Below are 16,557 nucleotides of genomic sequence, written 5' to 3' on the forward strand. Positions count from 1 at the left end.
AAGATTTGCTAGCAGAAAAATTCCCTAATATCATGAAAGATGAGAAGATATCCATCCAAGAAGCTCAACAAACCCCACACAGGACAGATCTCCACAAGAAAGTCAGCAAGACATACCGTCATAATGAAATTAGCCAAAACCAAACACAGACTCCTGATAGCAGCTCAAAAAAAACCAAACCAAACTCAATACCATTGAGTAGACTAGACTCAGAGCAACCTCTCCCCTTGGGTTTCCGAGGTGGTATCTCTATGGAAGTAGGTTGCCCTATCTTCCTTCTGAGGAGTGGCTGGTGGGTTTGAACTGCCACCCTTCTGGATAGCAGCTTAGGAAAAACGAAAAGTCTCCTGCAAAGGGGAACTAATAAGACTAAGCTCTGATTACTCAAAAGAAACCATGCAGGCAAGAAGGCTATAAGATAACATATATAAAACCTTAAACAAAAAACAATGTCAACCAAGTATCATATATTCAGCAAAACTGTCTCAAATATGGTGAAATTAGGATATTTCCATATAAATAGAAATTAAGGAAATTTGTAAAAACTAGACTAACCTCACAAGAAATATTAAAGGAAGTCCTTCAGACAGAGAAACAAACAACATTACATAACAACCTTATGTGATTAGGACATAAGACCACAGCAGCCAGATACCAAGCCAGAAAAAGAATTCTGAAAAATGAAATAAAAGTTAAAAAACTGAAAATAAGGAAATTGAGTTTGGTAGTTATGTTTGTGTGTCAACTTGGCTGGGCCTGGTTTAGTGGCTGGGCAACTGGTGGTAGTTATCCCCCATGATGAGACTGGCAATCAACTCCATGGTGGGATCTACAAGCAGCTCAGAAGCTGCCTTTGGGATGTGGTCTGCTTCCTGTATATAAGGAGAAGATTGGGAATGGTCTCTAGCATATGGCACGCTTGGACCATGCATGTAGCCGTGTCGTTGTTCAGCTGCCTGTCATGCTCTGCTGACCTTGGGACATACAATGAACTTGAATTAATGTCCTGCTGTGTGGTTTGGTAACATCGGAACTGTGCCTTTTTATTTGTCAGTCTTGGGGCTTTCTCAGCCTCAGCAGCCAGTAGCTGTCTGAGTGAAGAAATGCCTCTAGCTCCAGTGGGCCAGGAGCAGGAGGCAAAGCTGGACCCCAAGGTTGAGGGGCTTTCCCCCAGCCCCTAGAGCCTGGCACTTTGAACTTGGACGAAAAGCCTCTAAACTGTAAGAGAATAAACTCCTGTTTGTTAAGGTCATCCCATTTGTGGTATATTCCTGTCAGAGGGGCACTAGGTAACCACAACACTGAGTCAATCTTCAAATGACAATTTTCTATATAAAAAGGGGAAATAAACGGTGTACTTATGGAACTTACATATGGAAAGGAAGTCAAGGTGATATCAAGAAATAAAAGATTACTTTAAACTTAGGAAGAAAGGGGTCAATTTTAAGGTAATGGCAAAGAAAGCTAACAAACCTACTCATCAAAATAATAGAAGAGAAAAAACATAAAAACTCAGTAAACAAAAAATCAACAACAAAGAAAGAAATGAAACAAAAAGTCACAAGCAAAAAGAACTCAGTACAGAAAATTAAGAAGAACGAGGAAAAACCATCAACACTACAAAAAAAAAAAAAAAGCACAACAAAATTAGAACAGTAAACTCATACCTATTGATAATTACACTGAATGTAAATGGCCATGAAAGAGACAAAGAATGGCAGAATGGATTAACAAGAAAGAAAGACCTATCAATATGTCTTTTGGTGACTCAACAGCATCTAACAACAACAATATAAATATGTTGTCTACAGGAGACACACCATGGACACAAAGACATAAATAAACTAAAATGAAAAAGATGGGAAAAAAAAAAAAAAACCCAACGAACCAAGCAAACAATAATCAAGAAAGAGTAAGAAGGGCAATATTAATCTTTCATAAAATAGACTTTAAGGCAAAATCCACTATTAAAGATCAAGAAAGGCATTATACAACGAGTAAAGGATCAATCCATCAAGAGGACATAATCATAATAAATGTATACGGACTCAATGACAAGGCTCCAAAATACATGAAACAAACTCTTAACACCTTGCTTAAAAACGACTAGGTAATAGAGGAAATCAAAGATATAATTAAAAAAAAAAAAAAAATCCTAGAATCAAATGCGAATGAAAAGATAACATATGAAAACCTTTAAGACACAACAAAAGCAGTGCCACAAATCAATTTATAGCAATACATGCTTACAGACAAAAGGGTCAAAATCAAAACATTAACTTCACAAACTGACAAACTAGAAAGAGAGCAGGAAAAGAATTCTACAGTCACCAAAAGAAAGGAAGTAATAAAGACTGTTGTTGTTGTTACATGCCATCGAGTTGGACCCAACTCATAGTGACCCCTCCTTGGGTTTCCAAGGCAGTAACAATATGGAAGTAGATTGTCCAACTTTCCTTCCAAGGAATGCCTGGTGGGTGTGAACCACCGGCCTTCTGGTTAGCAGTCAAGTGCCTTAGTCACTATGCTACCAGAGCTCCTGTAATAAAGATTACAGAATCAGTAAGATAAGAAGTTGGTTCTTTGAAGGGATCAATAAAATTGACAAATCACTGGCCAAATCCATGAAAGCAGAAACAAATTACTCAAATAAGAAGTGAGATGAGTGACATGACAACACAACCAGCTGAAATGAACAGGATCCTAACAGAATGCTATGAAAAACTGTTGTTGTTAGGTGCCGTCAAGTCATTTCTGACTCATACAGACCCCAAGCACAGCAAAACGAAACACTGCCATATCCCACGCCAGCTCCATGATCCTTGCTATACTTAAGTCCACTGTAGCAGCCAGTGTGTCAATCCATCTAATTGAAGGTCTTTCTTCCCCTTTTTCATCAACCCTCCACCTTACCAAGCATGACATCCTTCCCCAGGGAATGGTCCCATGTGACAACATGACCAAAGTAGGTGAGATGAACTCTGGCCATTCTTGTTTCAAAGTAGCATCTCAGCTGCACTTCCTCCGGGACAAATCTGTTAGTTGTTTTAGCAGTCCATGGTACTTTCAGCATTCTTTTCCAGCACCACAACTCAAAAGCATCAACTCTTCTTCGGTCTTCCTTATTCATTGTCCAGCTATCAAATGCATATGAGGCAATTGAAAATAGGTTTGTGTTAGGTGCACCTTAGTCCTCAAGGAGACATCCTTCCTCCTGAGCACTTGAAACAGTTCCTTCATGGCCGACCTGCCCAGTGCTACACATCATCTAATGTCCTGACTGCTGCTTCCATTGGTGCTGACTGCAGAACCAAGCAATGTGAATTCTTTGACAACCTCAATATTTTCTCCATTTATTGTGATGCTGCTTATTGGTCCAGTTGTGAGGATTTTTGTTTTCCTTATATTGAGATGTAATCCATACTGCAGACTGTATTCTTCAATCATCATCAGTAAGGGCCTCAAGTCATCCTCACTTTCAGCAAGCAAAGTTGTATCATCAGTGTATCTCAGGTTGTTAATGATTTTTCCTCCGATCCTGATGCCATGTTTTTCTTCCTATAGTCCAGCTTCTTGGATTATTTTCTCAGTAAACATTGAGTAAGTATGGAGAAAAGATTCAACCCTGATGCACTCCCTTCTTGATTTTAAACCATGCAGTGTCCCCTTGTTCTGTTCGAACGACAGCCTCCTGGTCAAGGTACAGATTCCTCATGAGTACAATCAAGTGTTCGGGAATTTCCATTCCTCTCAATGTTATCCATAATTTGTCATGATCCACACAATCAAATGCCTTTGCATAGTCAATAAAACACAAGTAAACATCTTTCTGGTATTCTTTACTTTCAGCCAAGATCCATATGACAACCGCTATGATATTCCTTGTTCCACATCCTCTTCTGAATCCAGCCTGTACCTCTGGAAGTTCTCTGTCAATATACTGCTGCAACTGTTTTTGAATTATCTTCAATAAGATCTTACTTGTGTGTGATATTAATGACATCATTTGATAATTTCCAGATTCGGTGGGATCACCTTTCTTTGAAATGGTTACGAATAAGGATCTCTTCCAGTCAATTGCCAGGTAGCTGTCTTCCAAATCTCTTGGAATAACTAAGGAGTGCCTCCAGTGGGGCATCGTTTGTTGAAATATCTCAATGGGTATCCCATCAATTCCTGGAGCCTTGTTCTTTGCCAATTCCTTCATTGCAGCTTCGACTTCCTCCTTCAACACCAGTGGTTCTAGATCATATGCCACCTCCTGAAACGCATGAAGATCGACCAGTTCTTTTTGGTACAGCGACTCCGTGTATTCCTTTCATCTTCTTTTGATGCTTCCTGCATCATTCAATATTTTGCCCATAGAATCTTTCAATATTGCAACTCGAAACTTAAATTTTTTCCTCAATTCTTTCAGCTTGAGAAATGCCGAGCATGTTCTTTCCTTTTGTTTTTCTAACTCCAGGTCTTTGCACATTTCATTATAGTAATTAGCTTTGTCTGCTCCAGCTGCTCTTTGAAATCTTCTGTTCAGCTCTTTTATCTTGTCATTTCTTCCATTTGCTTTAGCTATTCTTCATTCAAATGGAAGTTTCAGAGTCTCTTCTGATACCTATTTTTGTCTTTTCTTTCCTTGTAGTATTTTAATGATATTTTGCTTTCTTCATGGATGATGCTCTTGATGTCATCCCACAATTCTTCTGGTTTTCAGTCACTGGTGCTCAATGCATCAAATCTATTCTTTTGATGGTCTCTAAATTCAGGAGGGATATATTCAAAGTCATCTTTTGGCTCACGCGCACTTGTTTTAATTGTCTTCAACTTCAAGTTGAACTTCCATATGAGCAGTTGATGGTCTGTTCCACAATCAGCTCCTGGCCTGGTCTTGGCTGAAGATAACCAGCTTTTCCATCGCCTCCTGCCACAGATGTAGTCAATCTGATTACTGTGTGTTCCATCTGGTGAAGTCCACATGTACAGCCACCGTTTGTGTTGCTGAAAAAGTATTTGCAATGAACAAGGCTCTGGTTTTGCACAATTCTATCATGCAAGTTCCAGCTTATTTCTGTCACCAAGGCCAAATTTTCTAACTAGTGGTGATTCTTCTTTGTTTCCAACTTTTGCATTCCAGTCACCTGATAATTAACACATCCTGATTGCATGTTCGGTCAATTGCAGACTGTAGAAGTTGATAAAATCTTCAATTTCCTCATCTTTGGCTTTGGTGGTTGGTGCATAAATTTGAATAGTAGTCATATTAATGGGTCTTCCTTGTAGGCGTATGGATATTATCCTATCACTGACAGCATTGTACTTCAGGACAGATCTTGAAACAACCTTTGTGATGATGAATGCCACGCCATTCCTCTTCAAACTGCCACTCCCGGCATAGTAGACCATATAGTTGTCTGATTCAAAATGGGCAAAACCAGTTCATTTCAGCTCACTAATGCCTAGGATATCAATCTTTATGCATTCCATTTCATTTTTGACAGCTTCCAATTTTCCTAGATTCATACTTCATACATTCCATGTTCTGATTATTAATGGATGTTTGTAGCTGTTTCTCAATTTGAGTGGTGCCACGTCAGCAAATGAAGGTCTCGAAAGCTTTTCCTTATCCATATGAGTAAGGCTGGTTTTACTCTGATGATGCAGCTCTTTCCCAGTCCTACTTTGAGAGCTTTCTAAGCGAAGTGACTCATCCTCCTCCTCTGTATTAGACAATGTTTCTGGACTATTTATAATGTTGCACAGTAACATATCAGACAGTGTTTCTCTGCTATTCATAGGGTTTCACTGGCCAATTCTTGAGAAGTAGATGGCCTCTTCCTTCTTCCTAGTTTATCTCAGTCTGTAAGCCGGGCTGATACCTGTGTACCATGTGCACCCTGCTGGGTTTGAAACACCAGTGGCACAGCCTCAAGACTTAAGACCTCTACTTACCTGGATCCCTGTGGCTGACTCCTCATGAAAAACTGTACTCCAACAAATTTGAAAACCTAGAGGAAATGCACAAATTTCTAGAAAACATACCTACCTAAACTAAAGAAAGTGAGGTATAAAACCTGAACAGACCCAAACAAAACAAAATACCAAATAATAATAATTTTAAAACAAAAGAAAACAAATCCCAACAAAAAAGCCTGGATTGGGGCAGTTTCAATGGAGAATTCTACCAAACATTCAGAGAAGAGTTCACACCAATACTACTAAACCTATTTCAGCACAAAGGAAAGGAAGGAATGCTCTAAAATTCATTCTAGGAAGCCAGCATAACCCTGATACCAAAGTCAAGCGAAAAAAGAAAATTACAGACCAACATCCTTCATGAATACAGTCCTAAAATTCCCAACAAAATTCTAGCCAATAGAACTCAACAGCATATCAAAACATAAAACATCATGATCAAGTGGGATTCATGCCAGGTACGCAAGGATAGCTCAACATTAGAAAATCAACCAACATAATCCAATGTATAAATAAAAGAATCATATGATCATCTCAATGCTGAAAAGACACCCACTTCTTATAAAAACTCTCAGCAAAACAGGAATAGAAGAGAAATTACTCAACATAATCAAGGGTATTTATATAAAACCAACAGCCAACATTATCCTCAACAGAGAATGACTGAAAGCATTTCCATTAAGAATGGGAATCAGACAAAGACACACTTTATCACCACTCCAATTCAACAATGAACTAGAAGTCCTAGCTAGAGCAACGAGGCAAGAAAAGGAAATAAAGGACATCCAAACTGTTAGGGAAAAAGTAAAACTATGCCTATATGTAGATGATGTGATACCATACCCAGAAAATCCCAAAGATTCCACTGGAACTAACAGTAAAATTCAGCAAAGTTTCAGGATACAAGATCAACATACAAAAATCAGTTGGATTCCATATACCACAAAGAGAACTTTGAAAATGAAATCAGGAAAACAATTCCAATACAATAGCCTCCCAAATGCTAAAATACTTAGGAATAAATCTAACCAGGGATGTAAAAAACCTATACAGAGAAAACTACAAAATGCTATCGCCAGAAACCAAAAGGCAAAAAAAAAAAAAAAAAGGAAACCAAGAGACTTACATAAATGGAAAACAACCATGTTCATGGACAGAAGACTGAACACTGTGAAAATGTCAGAACTATCCAGTGCAATTTATCTATATTTACAACGCAATCCCAATATAAATTCCAACAGCATTCTTTAACAAGATGGAAAAACTAATGAGCAACTTTATATGGAAAGGAAAGAGGCTCCGAAAGCAGGTACTGAAGAAGAATAAAGTAGGACACCTCAAACTACCAAATCTCAGAACCTACTACATAGCCACAGTAGTCAAAACAGCCTGATACTGATACAATGACAGACACACAGACCAATGGAACAGAATTGAGAACTCAGATGTAAATCCTTTCTAAAGACAGCTGATCTTCAACAAAGGGCCACAATCCATTAAACGGGGAAGAGATGGTCTCTTTAACAAACGGTGCTAGCAAAACTGGTTATCTGCCTATAGAAAAATTTAAAGGTTGGAAGAATGAACCTAAAGAAACAAGCTGAAATACTGTTTATACATGCTGATTTCTTGAACCACTTATGACTGCTCTACTGCAGGTCACAAATGATCTCTGCATCGATCCTGGTCAACACTTCCACATCCTTGAAATATTTTTTTCATTTGGCTCCCATTATACCACTTTAACAATGGAATGCCACAGGGGTCAATCCTTCTAACTATATTCCTTCCCTCAGGGATTTCATTAAGTCCAAGAGCTTAAAATCTATATGCTGACAATTAGCACATTTCTAACATCAGTCTAGGCTTCCTTCCAAACTCTACAGACTTGCCTACTGTGTTTCTAGGAAGTCAAACAGGCATCATCTCAAAATTAACATGTCTAAATCCAGACTTGAATCCTTCTGCTCCTCAAAACCTGCTCCTTCTACAATATTCTTCATCTCAACTCACAGCAACTCTATTCTTCCTGCTGCTCAGTCGCAAACCTTGGGAATCTTCCTTTTTTCTCTTACACATAAACACACACACAGAGTATCTAGTCCAATCCTGACTATTCGATATTCAAAACACATTCAGAATTTGACTTTTTTTTTAAATTGTTGATTTAGGTGAAAGTTTACAGAGCAAATTAACTTTCCATACAGCAGTTCACACACACGTTGTCTCATGACACTGATCACAATTTACTCCAACGCAACAGCTCTCCTCCCACTTTCTCCCGATAGTTACCTCTTCCCTGTGTCCATCCCTCTATGCACTCCTATCCCCTGAACTGTCTCCCTGTGCATAAATGGTCCTTCTTTCTCCCATGATTGTTCTCTCCAAGGTGTGTATCTACCTCAGGTACATGTTAAACTCATATGCCTGTCTTTTGTTTGGCTGGAAGCCACAGGTATGGGTTCAATTCCAGACCTGAAGGACAGCTAGGGACCATAGTCTCAGTGGTTCCCCCAGGCTCTATCGGACCAACAAGCCTGGTCCCCCCCTTTTTTTCCCCAAATGATTTTGAGTTTTGTTCCACATTGCTCTCCCTCTCTATTCAGGATCTCCTCCATAGATGCCCCTCTGAGCGGCTGACAGTGGTAGCCCGGCACCCTCTAGTTCTGGTCTCATAATCATATAGGCTGAGGATCACATGGTGTACCGGTCACGATGACTAATTGTTTCCATGAATCTTTGGTTTTCTTTCATTCTTCTTTGCTCTGGATGAGGAGAGACCCATTGTTGCATCTAGATAGCTACTTGTAAGCTTTTAAGATCCCAGTCACTACTCACCAAAGTAGGAGGTGGAACAATGTTTTGTATAGTATGTTATGCCAATTGAGCTTGATGTTCCCTGTGAGTATAGTCCTGAGCTCACAGGTTCAACTACTTGCCCCCTCTGGGTAGCTGGCTGTGACCAAGATGTGACTACAAACTTGTCCCTTGTCAGCTCTACTATACACCTGGGAATTCTTACAGAACATACAAATACATTTATAGAACCACTGTCTGCCAACCCTATACATGGTCTTGGGTACACTCCCTGCTGCATGCTGTTGTTGTTGTTATGTGCCGTCGAGTTGGACTCATAGCGACCCCTCCTTTGGTTTCTGAGGCAGTATCACTACAGAAGTAGATTGCCCCATCTTCCTTCTGAGGAGTGGCTGGTGGGTTTGAACCTCCAGCCTTCTGGTTAGCAGTCAAGTGCCTTAGCCACTATGCTACCAGAGCTCCCACAGACATACCTATTAGTTCAGCCTGCCCACCCATCTATCCACCCGTATACCTGTGTTTGCCTTCACTGACAAAGCAGTACTGTATGTGCAAAAGGGTTCATGTTTGTTGTCTGCACCTCCCATGTACCTTTCTCTCTGTCTTTCTTTTCCTCAATGCCACCATGTTGATCACTCACATTTGGTAGTACTGCCCTTCTCTTCATCCAAATCAATACTTATCTCTACCTATCTAACAGTGTTCCCTCTCCTCCCCTCCCACCCCTAGTAACCAACAAAGAAAATTTCCTTCTAGGAGTCCAATGCAGTCAGTTGGGAAGTGTGGTTTTGGCCCTAGGGGATGGCCTCAGGGCCTCAGGCAGTCAGCTGCCACACCCAAGGCTGGAGGTTCAAACCCACCAGCCACTCCCCGCCAGGTAGCCTGGCAGTCTTGGGAGATCTGGTAGCGTAGTGCCTAAGGCACTTGACTGCTAAACAGAAGGCTGGCAGTTCAAACCCACTAGCCACTCCATGGAAGGAAAGTTGGGCAATCTACTTTCCTAGTGATACCACCTCGGAAACCCAAGGAGGGGTTGCTATGAGTCGGGTCCAACTCAACGGCATATAACAACAACAACCTATATAAACCATTCCTTGACTTTTACAATAATGAACTAATACAGTATCTGTCCTTCTGTGGTTGACTTATTACACTCAGCATAATGTCCTCCAAGTTCATCCATGTTATGCGGTGTTTTGCAGATTCTACATTATTCTTTAGGGTTGCACGGTATTCCATCATGTGTATGTACCATAGTTTGGTTATCCATTCCTCAGCTGATGGACCCGTAGGTTGTTTCCATCTTTTGGCTATTGTAAATAGTGCTGTGATAAACATGGGTGTGCGTATGTCTGTTCTTGTCTTGGCTCTCACTTCTGTAGGATATATACCGAGTAATGGAATGGCTAGATCAAGTGGTATTCCTATTTCCAACATTTTAAGGAATTGCCATACTGCTTTCCACAGTGGTTGTACCATTTTACAGTCCCACCAGCAGTGTAGGAGTATCCCAATCTCTCCACATCCTCTCCAGCATCTGTTATTTTCTGTTTTGTTGAACTTTGCTACTAGTGCTGGGGCAAGGTAGTATCTCGTTGTTTTGATTTGCATCTCTCTAATGGCTAATGATCGTAAGCATTTCTTCATATGTTTGTTGGCCGCCTGAATATCCTCCTTGGTGAAGTGTGTTTATTCATGCCTTCTGCCCATTTTTAAATTGGATTATTTGTCTCTTTGTTATTGAGGTGTTGGAATATTCTATAAATTCTAGAGATAAGTCCCTTGTCAGATATGTCATTGCCGAATTTTCTTTCCCAATCTGTAGGTTCTCTTTTTATGCTTTTGGAGAAGTCTTTGGAAGCACATAAAAATTTAATTTTTAGAAGGCAGAATTTGACCAATTTTTACATCTGTACTGTTACCACTCTAGTCCAAGCCCCTTTTGTCTATCTCTTCTGTAGTAGCTTCCTAAATTGGTCTCTCTGATTCCACTTCTGCTTCTCAAATATAATATACACACAGCAACCAGAGTGATCCTTCTAAAATATGTTAGATCATATCATTCAATCATTCTCTTCAATGGTTTGCTTCCATGTTAATTCAGAGTAAAAGCCTAACTTATGAGCCCTTACATGATTTGGCCAGGCTAACCTCTAACTTAATCCCCAACTACCCTCTACCTAACTTACTCTACACTACAGCCACAAAGGCTTCATTGCTATTCCTTTATATACCAAACATGCTCTGACCTTCACATTGGCTGTTCTTCAACTGAAATACTCTTCCCTTAAATATCTACAAAAGTCCTGCTGTGCAATGGTTAAGAGCATGGTTGCTAATCAAAAGACTGTGGTTCAAACCCACCAGTGGCTCTGAGGGAGCAAAGACCAGGCAATCTGTTCCCGTAAGTATTACAAGCCTAGGAACCCCTATGAGGCAGTTCTATCCTGTCCTAAAGGGTTGCTATTAGTTGGCATTGACTTGATAGCAAACAACAATAAATATCCACATAGCTATCTCTCATATCTCCTTCAGGATTTTACTTGAAATGTTATCTGTCTGTGAAGTTTTCCTTAACCAGTTACTTACTTGGCACTTGCTACTTCCTTTGCAACACTCTTCCCATAGTATTTAATTAATATAATTTTACCTTTTTCCTTCCCATCTTCCTTCACTAGAATGTAAGCTCTGTAATGGATTTTTGTTCACATCTAACCCTGGAGGCACAGTGGTTAAGCACTTGGCTGCTAACTGAAAGGTTACTGGTTCAAAACCACCAGCTGTTCCACAGGAGAAAGAAGTGGCAATTGGCTTCTGTAAAGATTATAGCCTTGGAAACCTTACAGGGCAGTTCTATTCTGTCATTATAGGGTCACCATAAGTCAAAATGACTCAACAGCATTGAGGGCCCTGCCCCACAAATAATGCCTGATAAACATTAGGCCCTCAATAAACTTCTGTAGTTACGCTGTAACACTATGTATGTGTTTCTGCAAAACGCTGCATTCTGTAAAATCACACAGTAAAAATAGATCCTGGAAAAAAAAAAGACAGCATTGAGGCAGATCACTGAAACCTATTGCAGTATAGTAAATTACATAGTGTGGTTTTTCTAGCCATTAAGTCTTTGTAAACTCCATGGTGGAATTTGCTATAAGCAACTGAGTAGCTCCTGATTGTTAAAGTTATCCACCAGGGGTATTTCTGTTGAGAGCTGCACAAAGCAATGTTCTGGGAAGTTCACGCTCTCTCAGGTGTATAGAATTCTGATGTTGGGATTGGTTAGTTTGATCACTCTGCCAGTCTCAAAAGGAGCCCTCCTAGAGGCAGAAGGAATCTCTCACTGCCAACTGGGAGATGTGAGAGACAGGTATTCCTGAGAGAGAGAGACATGAGAGTTGTGCACTGCTGGGAGAGAGACTGAGAGAGACTGCCGGCTGAGAGATGGTGGGCTGAGAGAGACTGAGCATGTTCTTGAACTTGAATTGTAGCCTTCTGCTTCCCTAATAAACCCCATAATTTGTGAGTTCTGTGTGGCCAGGGTCACACAGACAACCCTGTGGTGTCAGGGTTGTTAAAAGGGTTGGAGGGAAGAGGCACATCTGGCCTCACAGGAATAGGCCTTGGGCTACTGATTGTGATTCTATCTTCCTCTTGTGGGGTTAGAGGAGGTCAGAAGATGCAGCCTCACTGCCCCTTTCACACCTATGCAATTTTGTGACTAAAGCACTAACAAAAACATTAATTAATAGCTGGAAAGATAGCTTGACCTTCCCAAGTGGGCATCTAATATGACTAAAGGCTGTCTCAGAATATTAAGAAACATAGAAACTAAAAGACTGGAAAAAATGGTAGCTTGCTGGAAGTGCTGAGACAATATTGATGATGGATTATTGTAAGTTAGGCATAGGAGTAAGGGTAGCCTGTCATAAGGCAAAAAGTTGGCAATGGTGTTGAAAAGACTCCAGTCTGTATTACAACCTAGCTGAGGGCTTTTTCTTTCATTGTTTAAGATCAAAATCTTACTGCTGTTATTCTAGCTCCAATGCCTAGAAAAAGAATATATGAAGCAACATAACATCCACATTACACTGCTATTATCTAAATATTACACTTATTTATCTGTGAGTTAAGAGGTGTTATAGAAGCACATGTTGTAGGAAAACAGATTTGTTGAATGAATTAAACAAACGTTTTCTTCTTAAAGAAATAAAAAGAATTACTATAAGAGTATAATATAAAAGAGAAAAAATTAATAAAAAGGATATACATATTACCAATTATGTCACAATTCTAAAACCTGTCCAATAATTATATATTAAGTACCTAAAAATGTTATATTATATACTTAAATAGTTCTAAAAAACATTTACTTACAGAAATTTCAGGGTTGGAAAGCTCATATAAAAGTTTCTTGGCATCAATAACAGCTTCATACAATCTCAGATATTGTCCATCACTTGCTACAAAGCATGCACTAGGAGAGTTGCAGTAGGCACCTAGAAAGCATTTACAAGCATTTAAAATTTATCAGTTAAGAGATATTGTAAAAAGGAATGAAATTTCCTAAAATGAAACCAGAATGCTTACCTAGACAGTAACTGGGTATAAGGGTAGGAAGCCATGCCACATTGGAAAAGGCAGAAACGTGAAGAGAATTAATCCGGGCAAGCTCAGAAACACCTCCAGAAAAAGACAATGGCCCAACTGGATCAACCCTCCAAAGAATAAGCTCACTATAAACTGCATTAGGATCCTGAAATACGACGTCAATGGTGCTTTTATTCTGCTCTCCCAAAGAACATTCTTCAGTATTGACAGCATCATAAGGTTGTTTTTGATTATCAACATCTGGCGTCCTTAATGCGTTATGGTGTGATGTTGTCAGTAATAACGGTAATACTGAGTGGCAAGCTAAATCATTAAGATGAAAGCGATGACCACAATATCTGGATTTGTGGGAAATACTGAGAACTGTAGAAAAAGCAGATTCCTCAGCAAAACTGACCAGCCACTGATTGAGAGAACCATCAGCATGCTTTGAAATCATCATAACGTTCGGGGTAAAAATACTTAATTTTAAACTATTAGTTGATTTACTATGACCAGAAGAGATAAGCATTGATGTGGAATGTGTGAGACCAGAAGGCTTTTGTTTGCCTTGCTGAATAGCCAAGTCAACATTCTTAGTACAAGCATACATCACAATGCTTTTACAGAGAGAGTTTGCATCACCTGTGGGGAAAGCTACAGGAATTCTGGAAACAAAGGACACCTAGAATTAAGAAAGCAAGTATTAGAACCAGTTAAATTACATAAGTGCTATTAAGAAACAGTATACACATATTTAACTAGTTCTCCAGAGATCCTAATAATAGTACCTGAACTTGACGAAACATACCAGGCTGGTATTCATCCAGCCAATCCACATGCCAAACCAGCAAAGAACCATCCATGGGATGAATACTGAACAGCATGTCAGCGTTTTTACTCCATTCAGACAGAAGTACTTCAATTTGATGATCAATGGCAGCTGATGGTAATGATACAAAACTTGTGTTTGGTACTATTTTATCACTGCCCATTTCCTTCTTCTCATGATTTATTTTCAGATCATCAACAACTTCATCGGTTTCTACAAGTAAAAGGGTTATGAACCAAGTAAATACACTCAATCTATTACTGTAAATTAAGAAATACCTTTAAAACATGCATTTCAGGGACTTCCAGTAAGGAGGAGGAATAGGCCGACAAGCAACACAGACACTCTTCAACAAAGAAAAGAAAAAACCAATTGACAGAGATACAGAAGATAATCCTGGAGCCCTGAGCTTTGAAAGGAACTACGCAACAGCAACAGTGGAAAAACCTGAATGAAAACAGTGAGTAGAGAGATGGTCAGACCTGCAGACTGTCAGCTACTGTGACAGGACCAACAGCCTGAATATTTCCAAGTGGTGTTTGGACCTGAGAATTGACCTAAAGATCAACCCTGGTCACCAAGGGCTGCAGGGATGACTATGCTGGTGGCCTATGATTAGGAAGGGAAACAGCAAGGAAGGAGACAACCTGAGCTGCTGACTTTCCACTGTGCAGAGGGCACGGTCATTTTGATTGTTTACATGTGGTGGCCATTTTTGGAAATTCAAAGTGACCAACGGCATAGCCATTTTCAATGTTTACAAGTGGCGGCCATTTTGGATATTTAAAGTGACCAAGGGTGCAGCCATTTTGAATCTTTACAAGTGGCAACTATTTTGGATTTTAAAGTGATAGCATTCTCATTTGGATTCCAGGGACCTAAGAATAGGCTGTTTGCCAAGGTCAGCAGGGACATATGAGAGGCTGACAACAGGAAAGGAGACAGGTGGTGAGTGTGTAAGTGCTGTCAACTAGCGAATAGAGGAGTACAGCACAGTATCCTGCTTGCGTAGGTAACATACAAACAAAACAAAAATCGTGGGCAAGTCACTCCAACATATAATCACCAATTAAATATAAACATAAAAATGTCAAAATGCCTCAGAGACAAAAGAGCATCACAGTCCAAACAAAGAAGCAAGATAAAGCAGGAGAAACAAGGGACCAGAATACAGACCCAAAACAAATCCCTGAGGAAGATGCAGTATTGGAACTCCCTGATAAAAAATTCAAAAGAATTATATTTAGGTATCTTCAATGAACTGAGAGGCAGATCAAGGAAAACACAGAGAAAACCCTAGAACAATTTCAAAAGACAATACAAGAACAAAATGAAAAAATAAATGAAAAATTAGAAATGATACAAAATCTACATGCAAAAATCCAGAAGATTAATATTAAATTTTCAGAAAAAGATAAATACATTGAATGGACAAAGGAGTAGAATTGAATCAGTGGAAGACAGAATTAGTGAGGTTGAAGGCAAATACCTGATCACTTCTTTGGAAAGGGATCAATCAGAAAAAGAGATCAAAACAAAATGAAGAAAGCCTAAGATTCGTATGGGATACCAGCAAAATGAATAACCTACATGTAATTGGAATTCTAGAACAGGAAGAGAAAAATAAAGCCACTGAGAAAATTGTTGAAGATTTGTTGGAAGAGAATTTTTCTGGTATGATGAAAGATGAGAATATATCCATTCAGGAACTCCAACGAACCCCAAACAGGATAGACCCCAAAAGAAAATCACCCAGATATATCATCATCAAACTTAACAAAACCAAAGACAAAGAAAGAATCCTAAGAACAGCATGGGAAAAATGAAAAGTTACCTACAAGGGGCAACCAATAAGACTAAGCTTGGATTTCTTGACAGAAACCATGCAGGTGAGAAGACAATGGGATAGTATATAAAACACTGCAAGAGAAAAAAATAATTCAACCAAGAATTATGTACCCAGCAAAACTGTCCCTCAAATATGATGGTGATATTAGGACATTTCCAGATAAGCAGAAATTAAGGGAATTTGTTAAAACCAGATCAATCTTACAAGAGATGCTAAAGGGAGTCCTTTGGGCAGAGAAGCAACAGCCAACAACAACTGATCATTAACACACATGATGATATAACCCAGAAACCAACCCAGCTATGTTAGTATCCAAGGTAAATAAGCCTACAAGATTGTAAACAGGGAACCAGAGACATCTATTGACAAATAAGGACAACTGCAAACCAAAAAGAGGGAAAAAACTGTGTTGTTACAGAACTTCTAGATGGTAGGGAAGTCAAGACAACTACAAGATAGAACAGACTGTTCTAAACTTGGGAAGAAAACTATAAATCAG

At 39.4% G+C, this 16,557-nt stretch overlaps 1 protein-coding gene across 1 annotated transcript in view; it reads right to left on the reverse strand.

The window, feature by feature from the left end:
• Nucleotides 1-16,557, reverse strand: part of DMXL1 (Dmx like 1) — a 302,187-nt gene that overhangs the window by 131,786 nt on the left and 153,844 nt on the right. The window contains exons 11-13 of the mRNA XM_007949162.2: nt 14,169-14,422; nt 13,378-14,062; nt 13,165-13,286 (exon numbers count right to left, since the gene is read on the reverse strand). Of these exons, the coding sequence (XP_007947353.1) occupies nt 13,165-13,286; nt 13,378-14,062; nt 14,169-14,422 (1,061 nt within the window). The remainder of the gene's footprint in view (nt 1-13,164; nt 13,287-13,377; nt 14,063-14,168; nt 14,423-16,557) is intronic.

The sequence above is a fragment of the Orycteropus afer genome, unplaced genomic scaffold (assembly GCF_000298275.1).
Source record: "Orycteropus afer afer isolate SDZICR_OR568_19922 unplaced genomic scaffold, OryAfe1.0 scaffold00240, whole genome shotgun sequence".
Taxonomy (NCBI): domain Eukaryota; kingdom Metazoa; phylum Chordata; class Mammalia; order Tubulidentata; family Orycteropodidae; genus Orycteropus; species Orycteropus afer.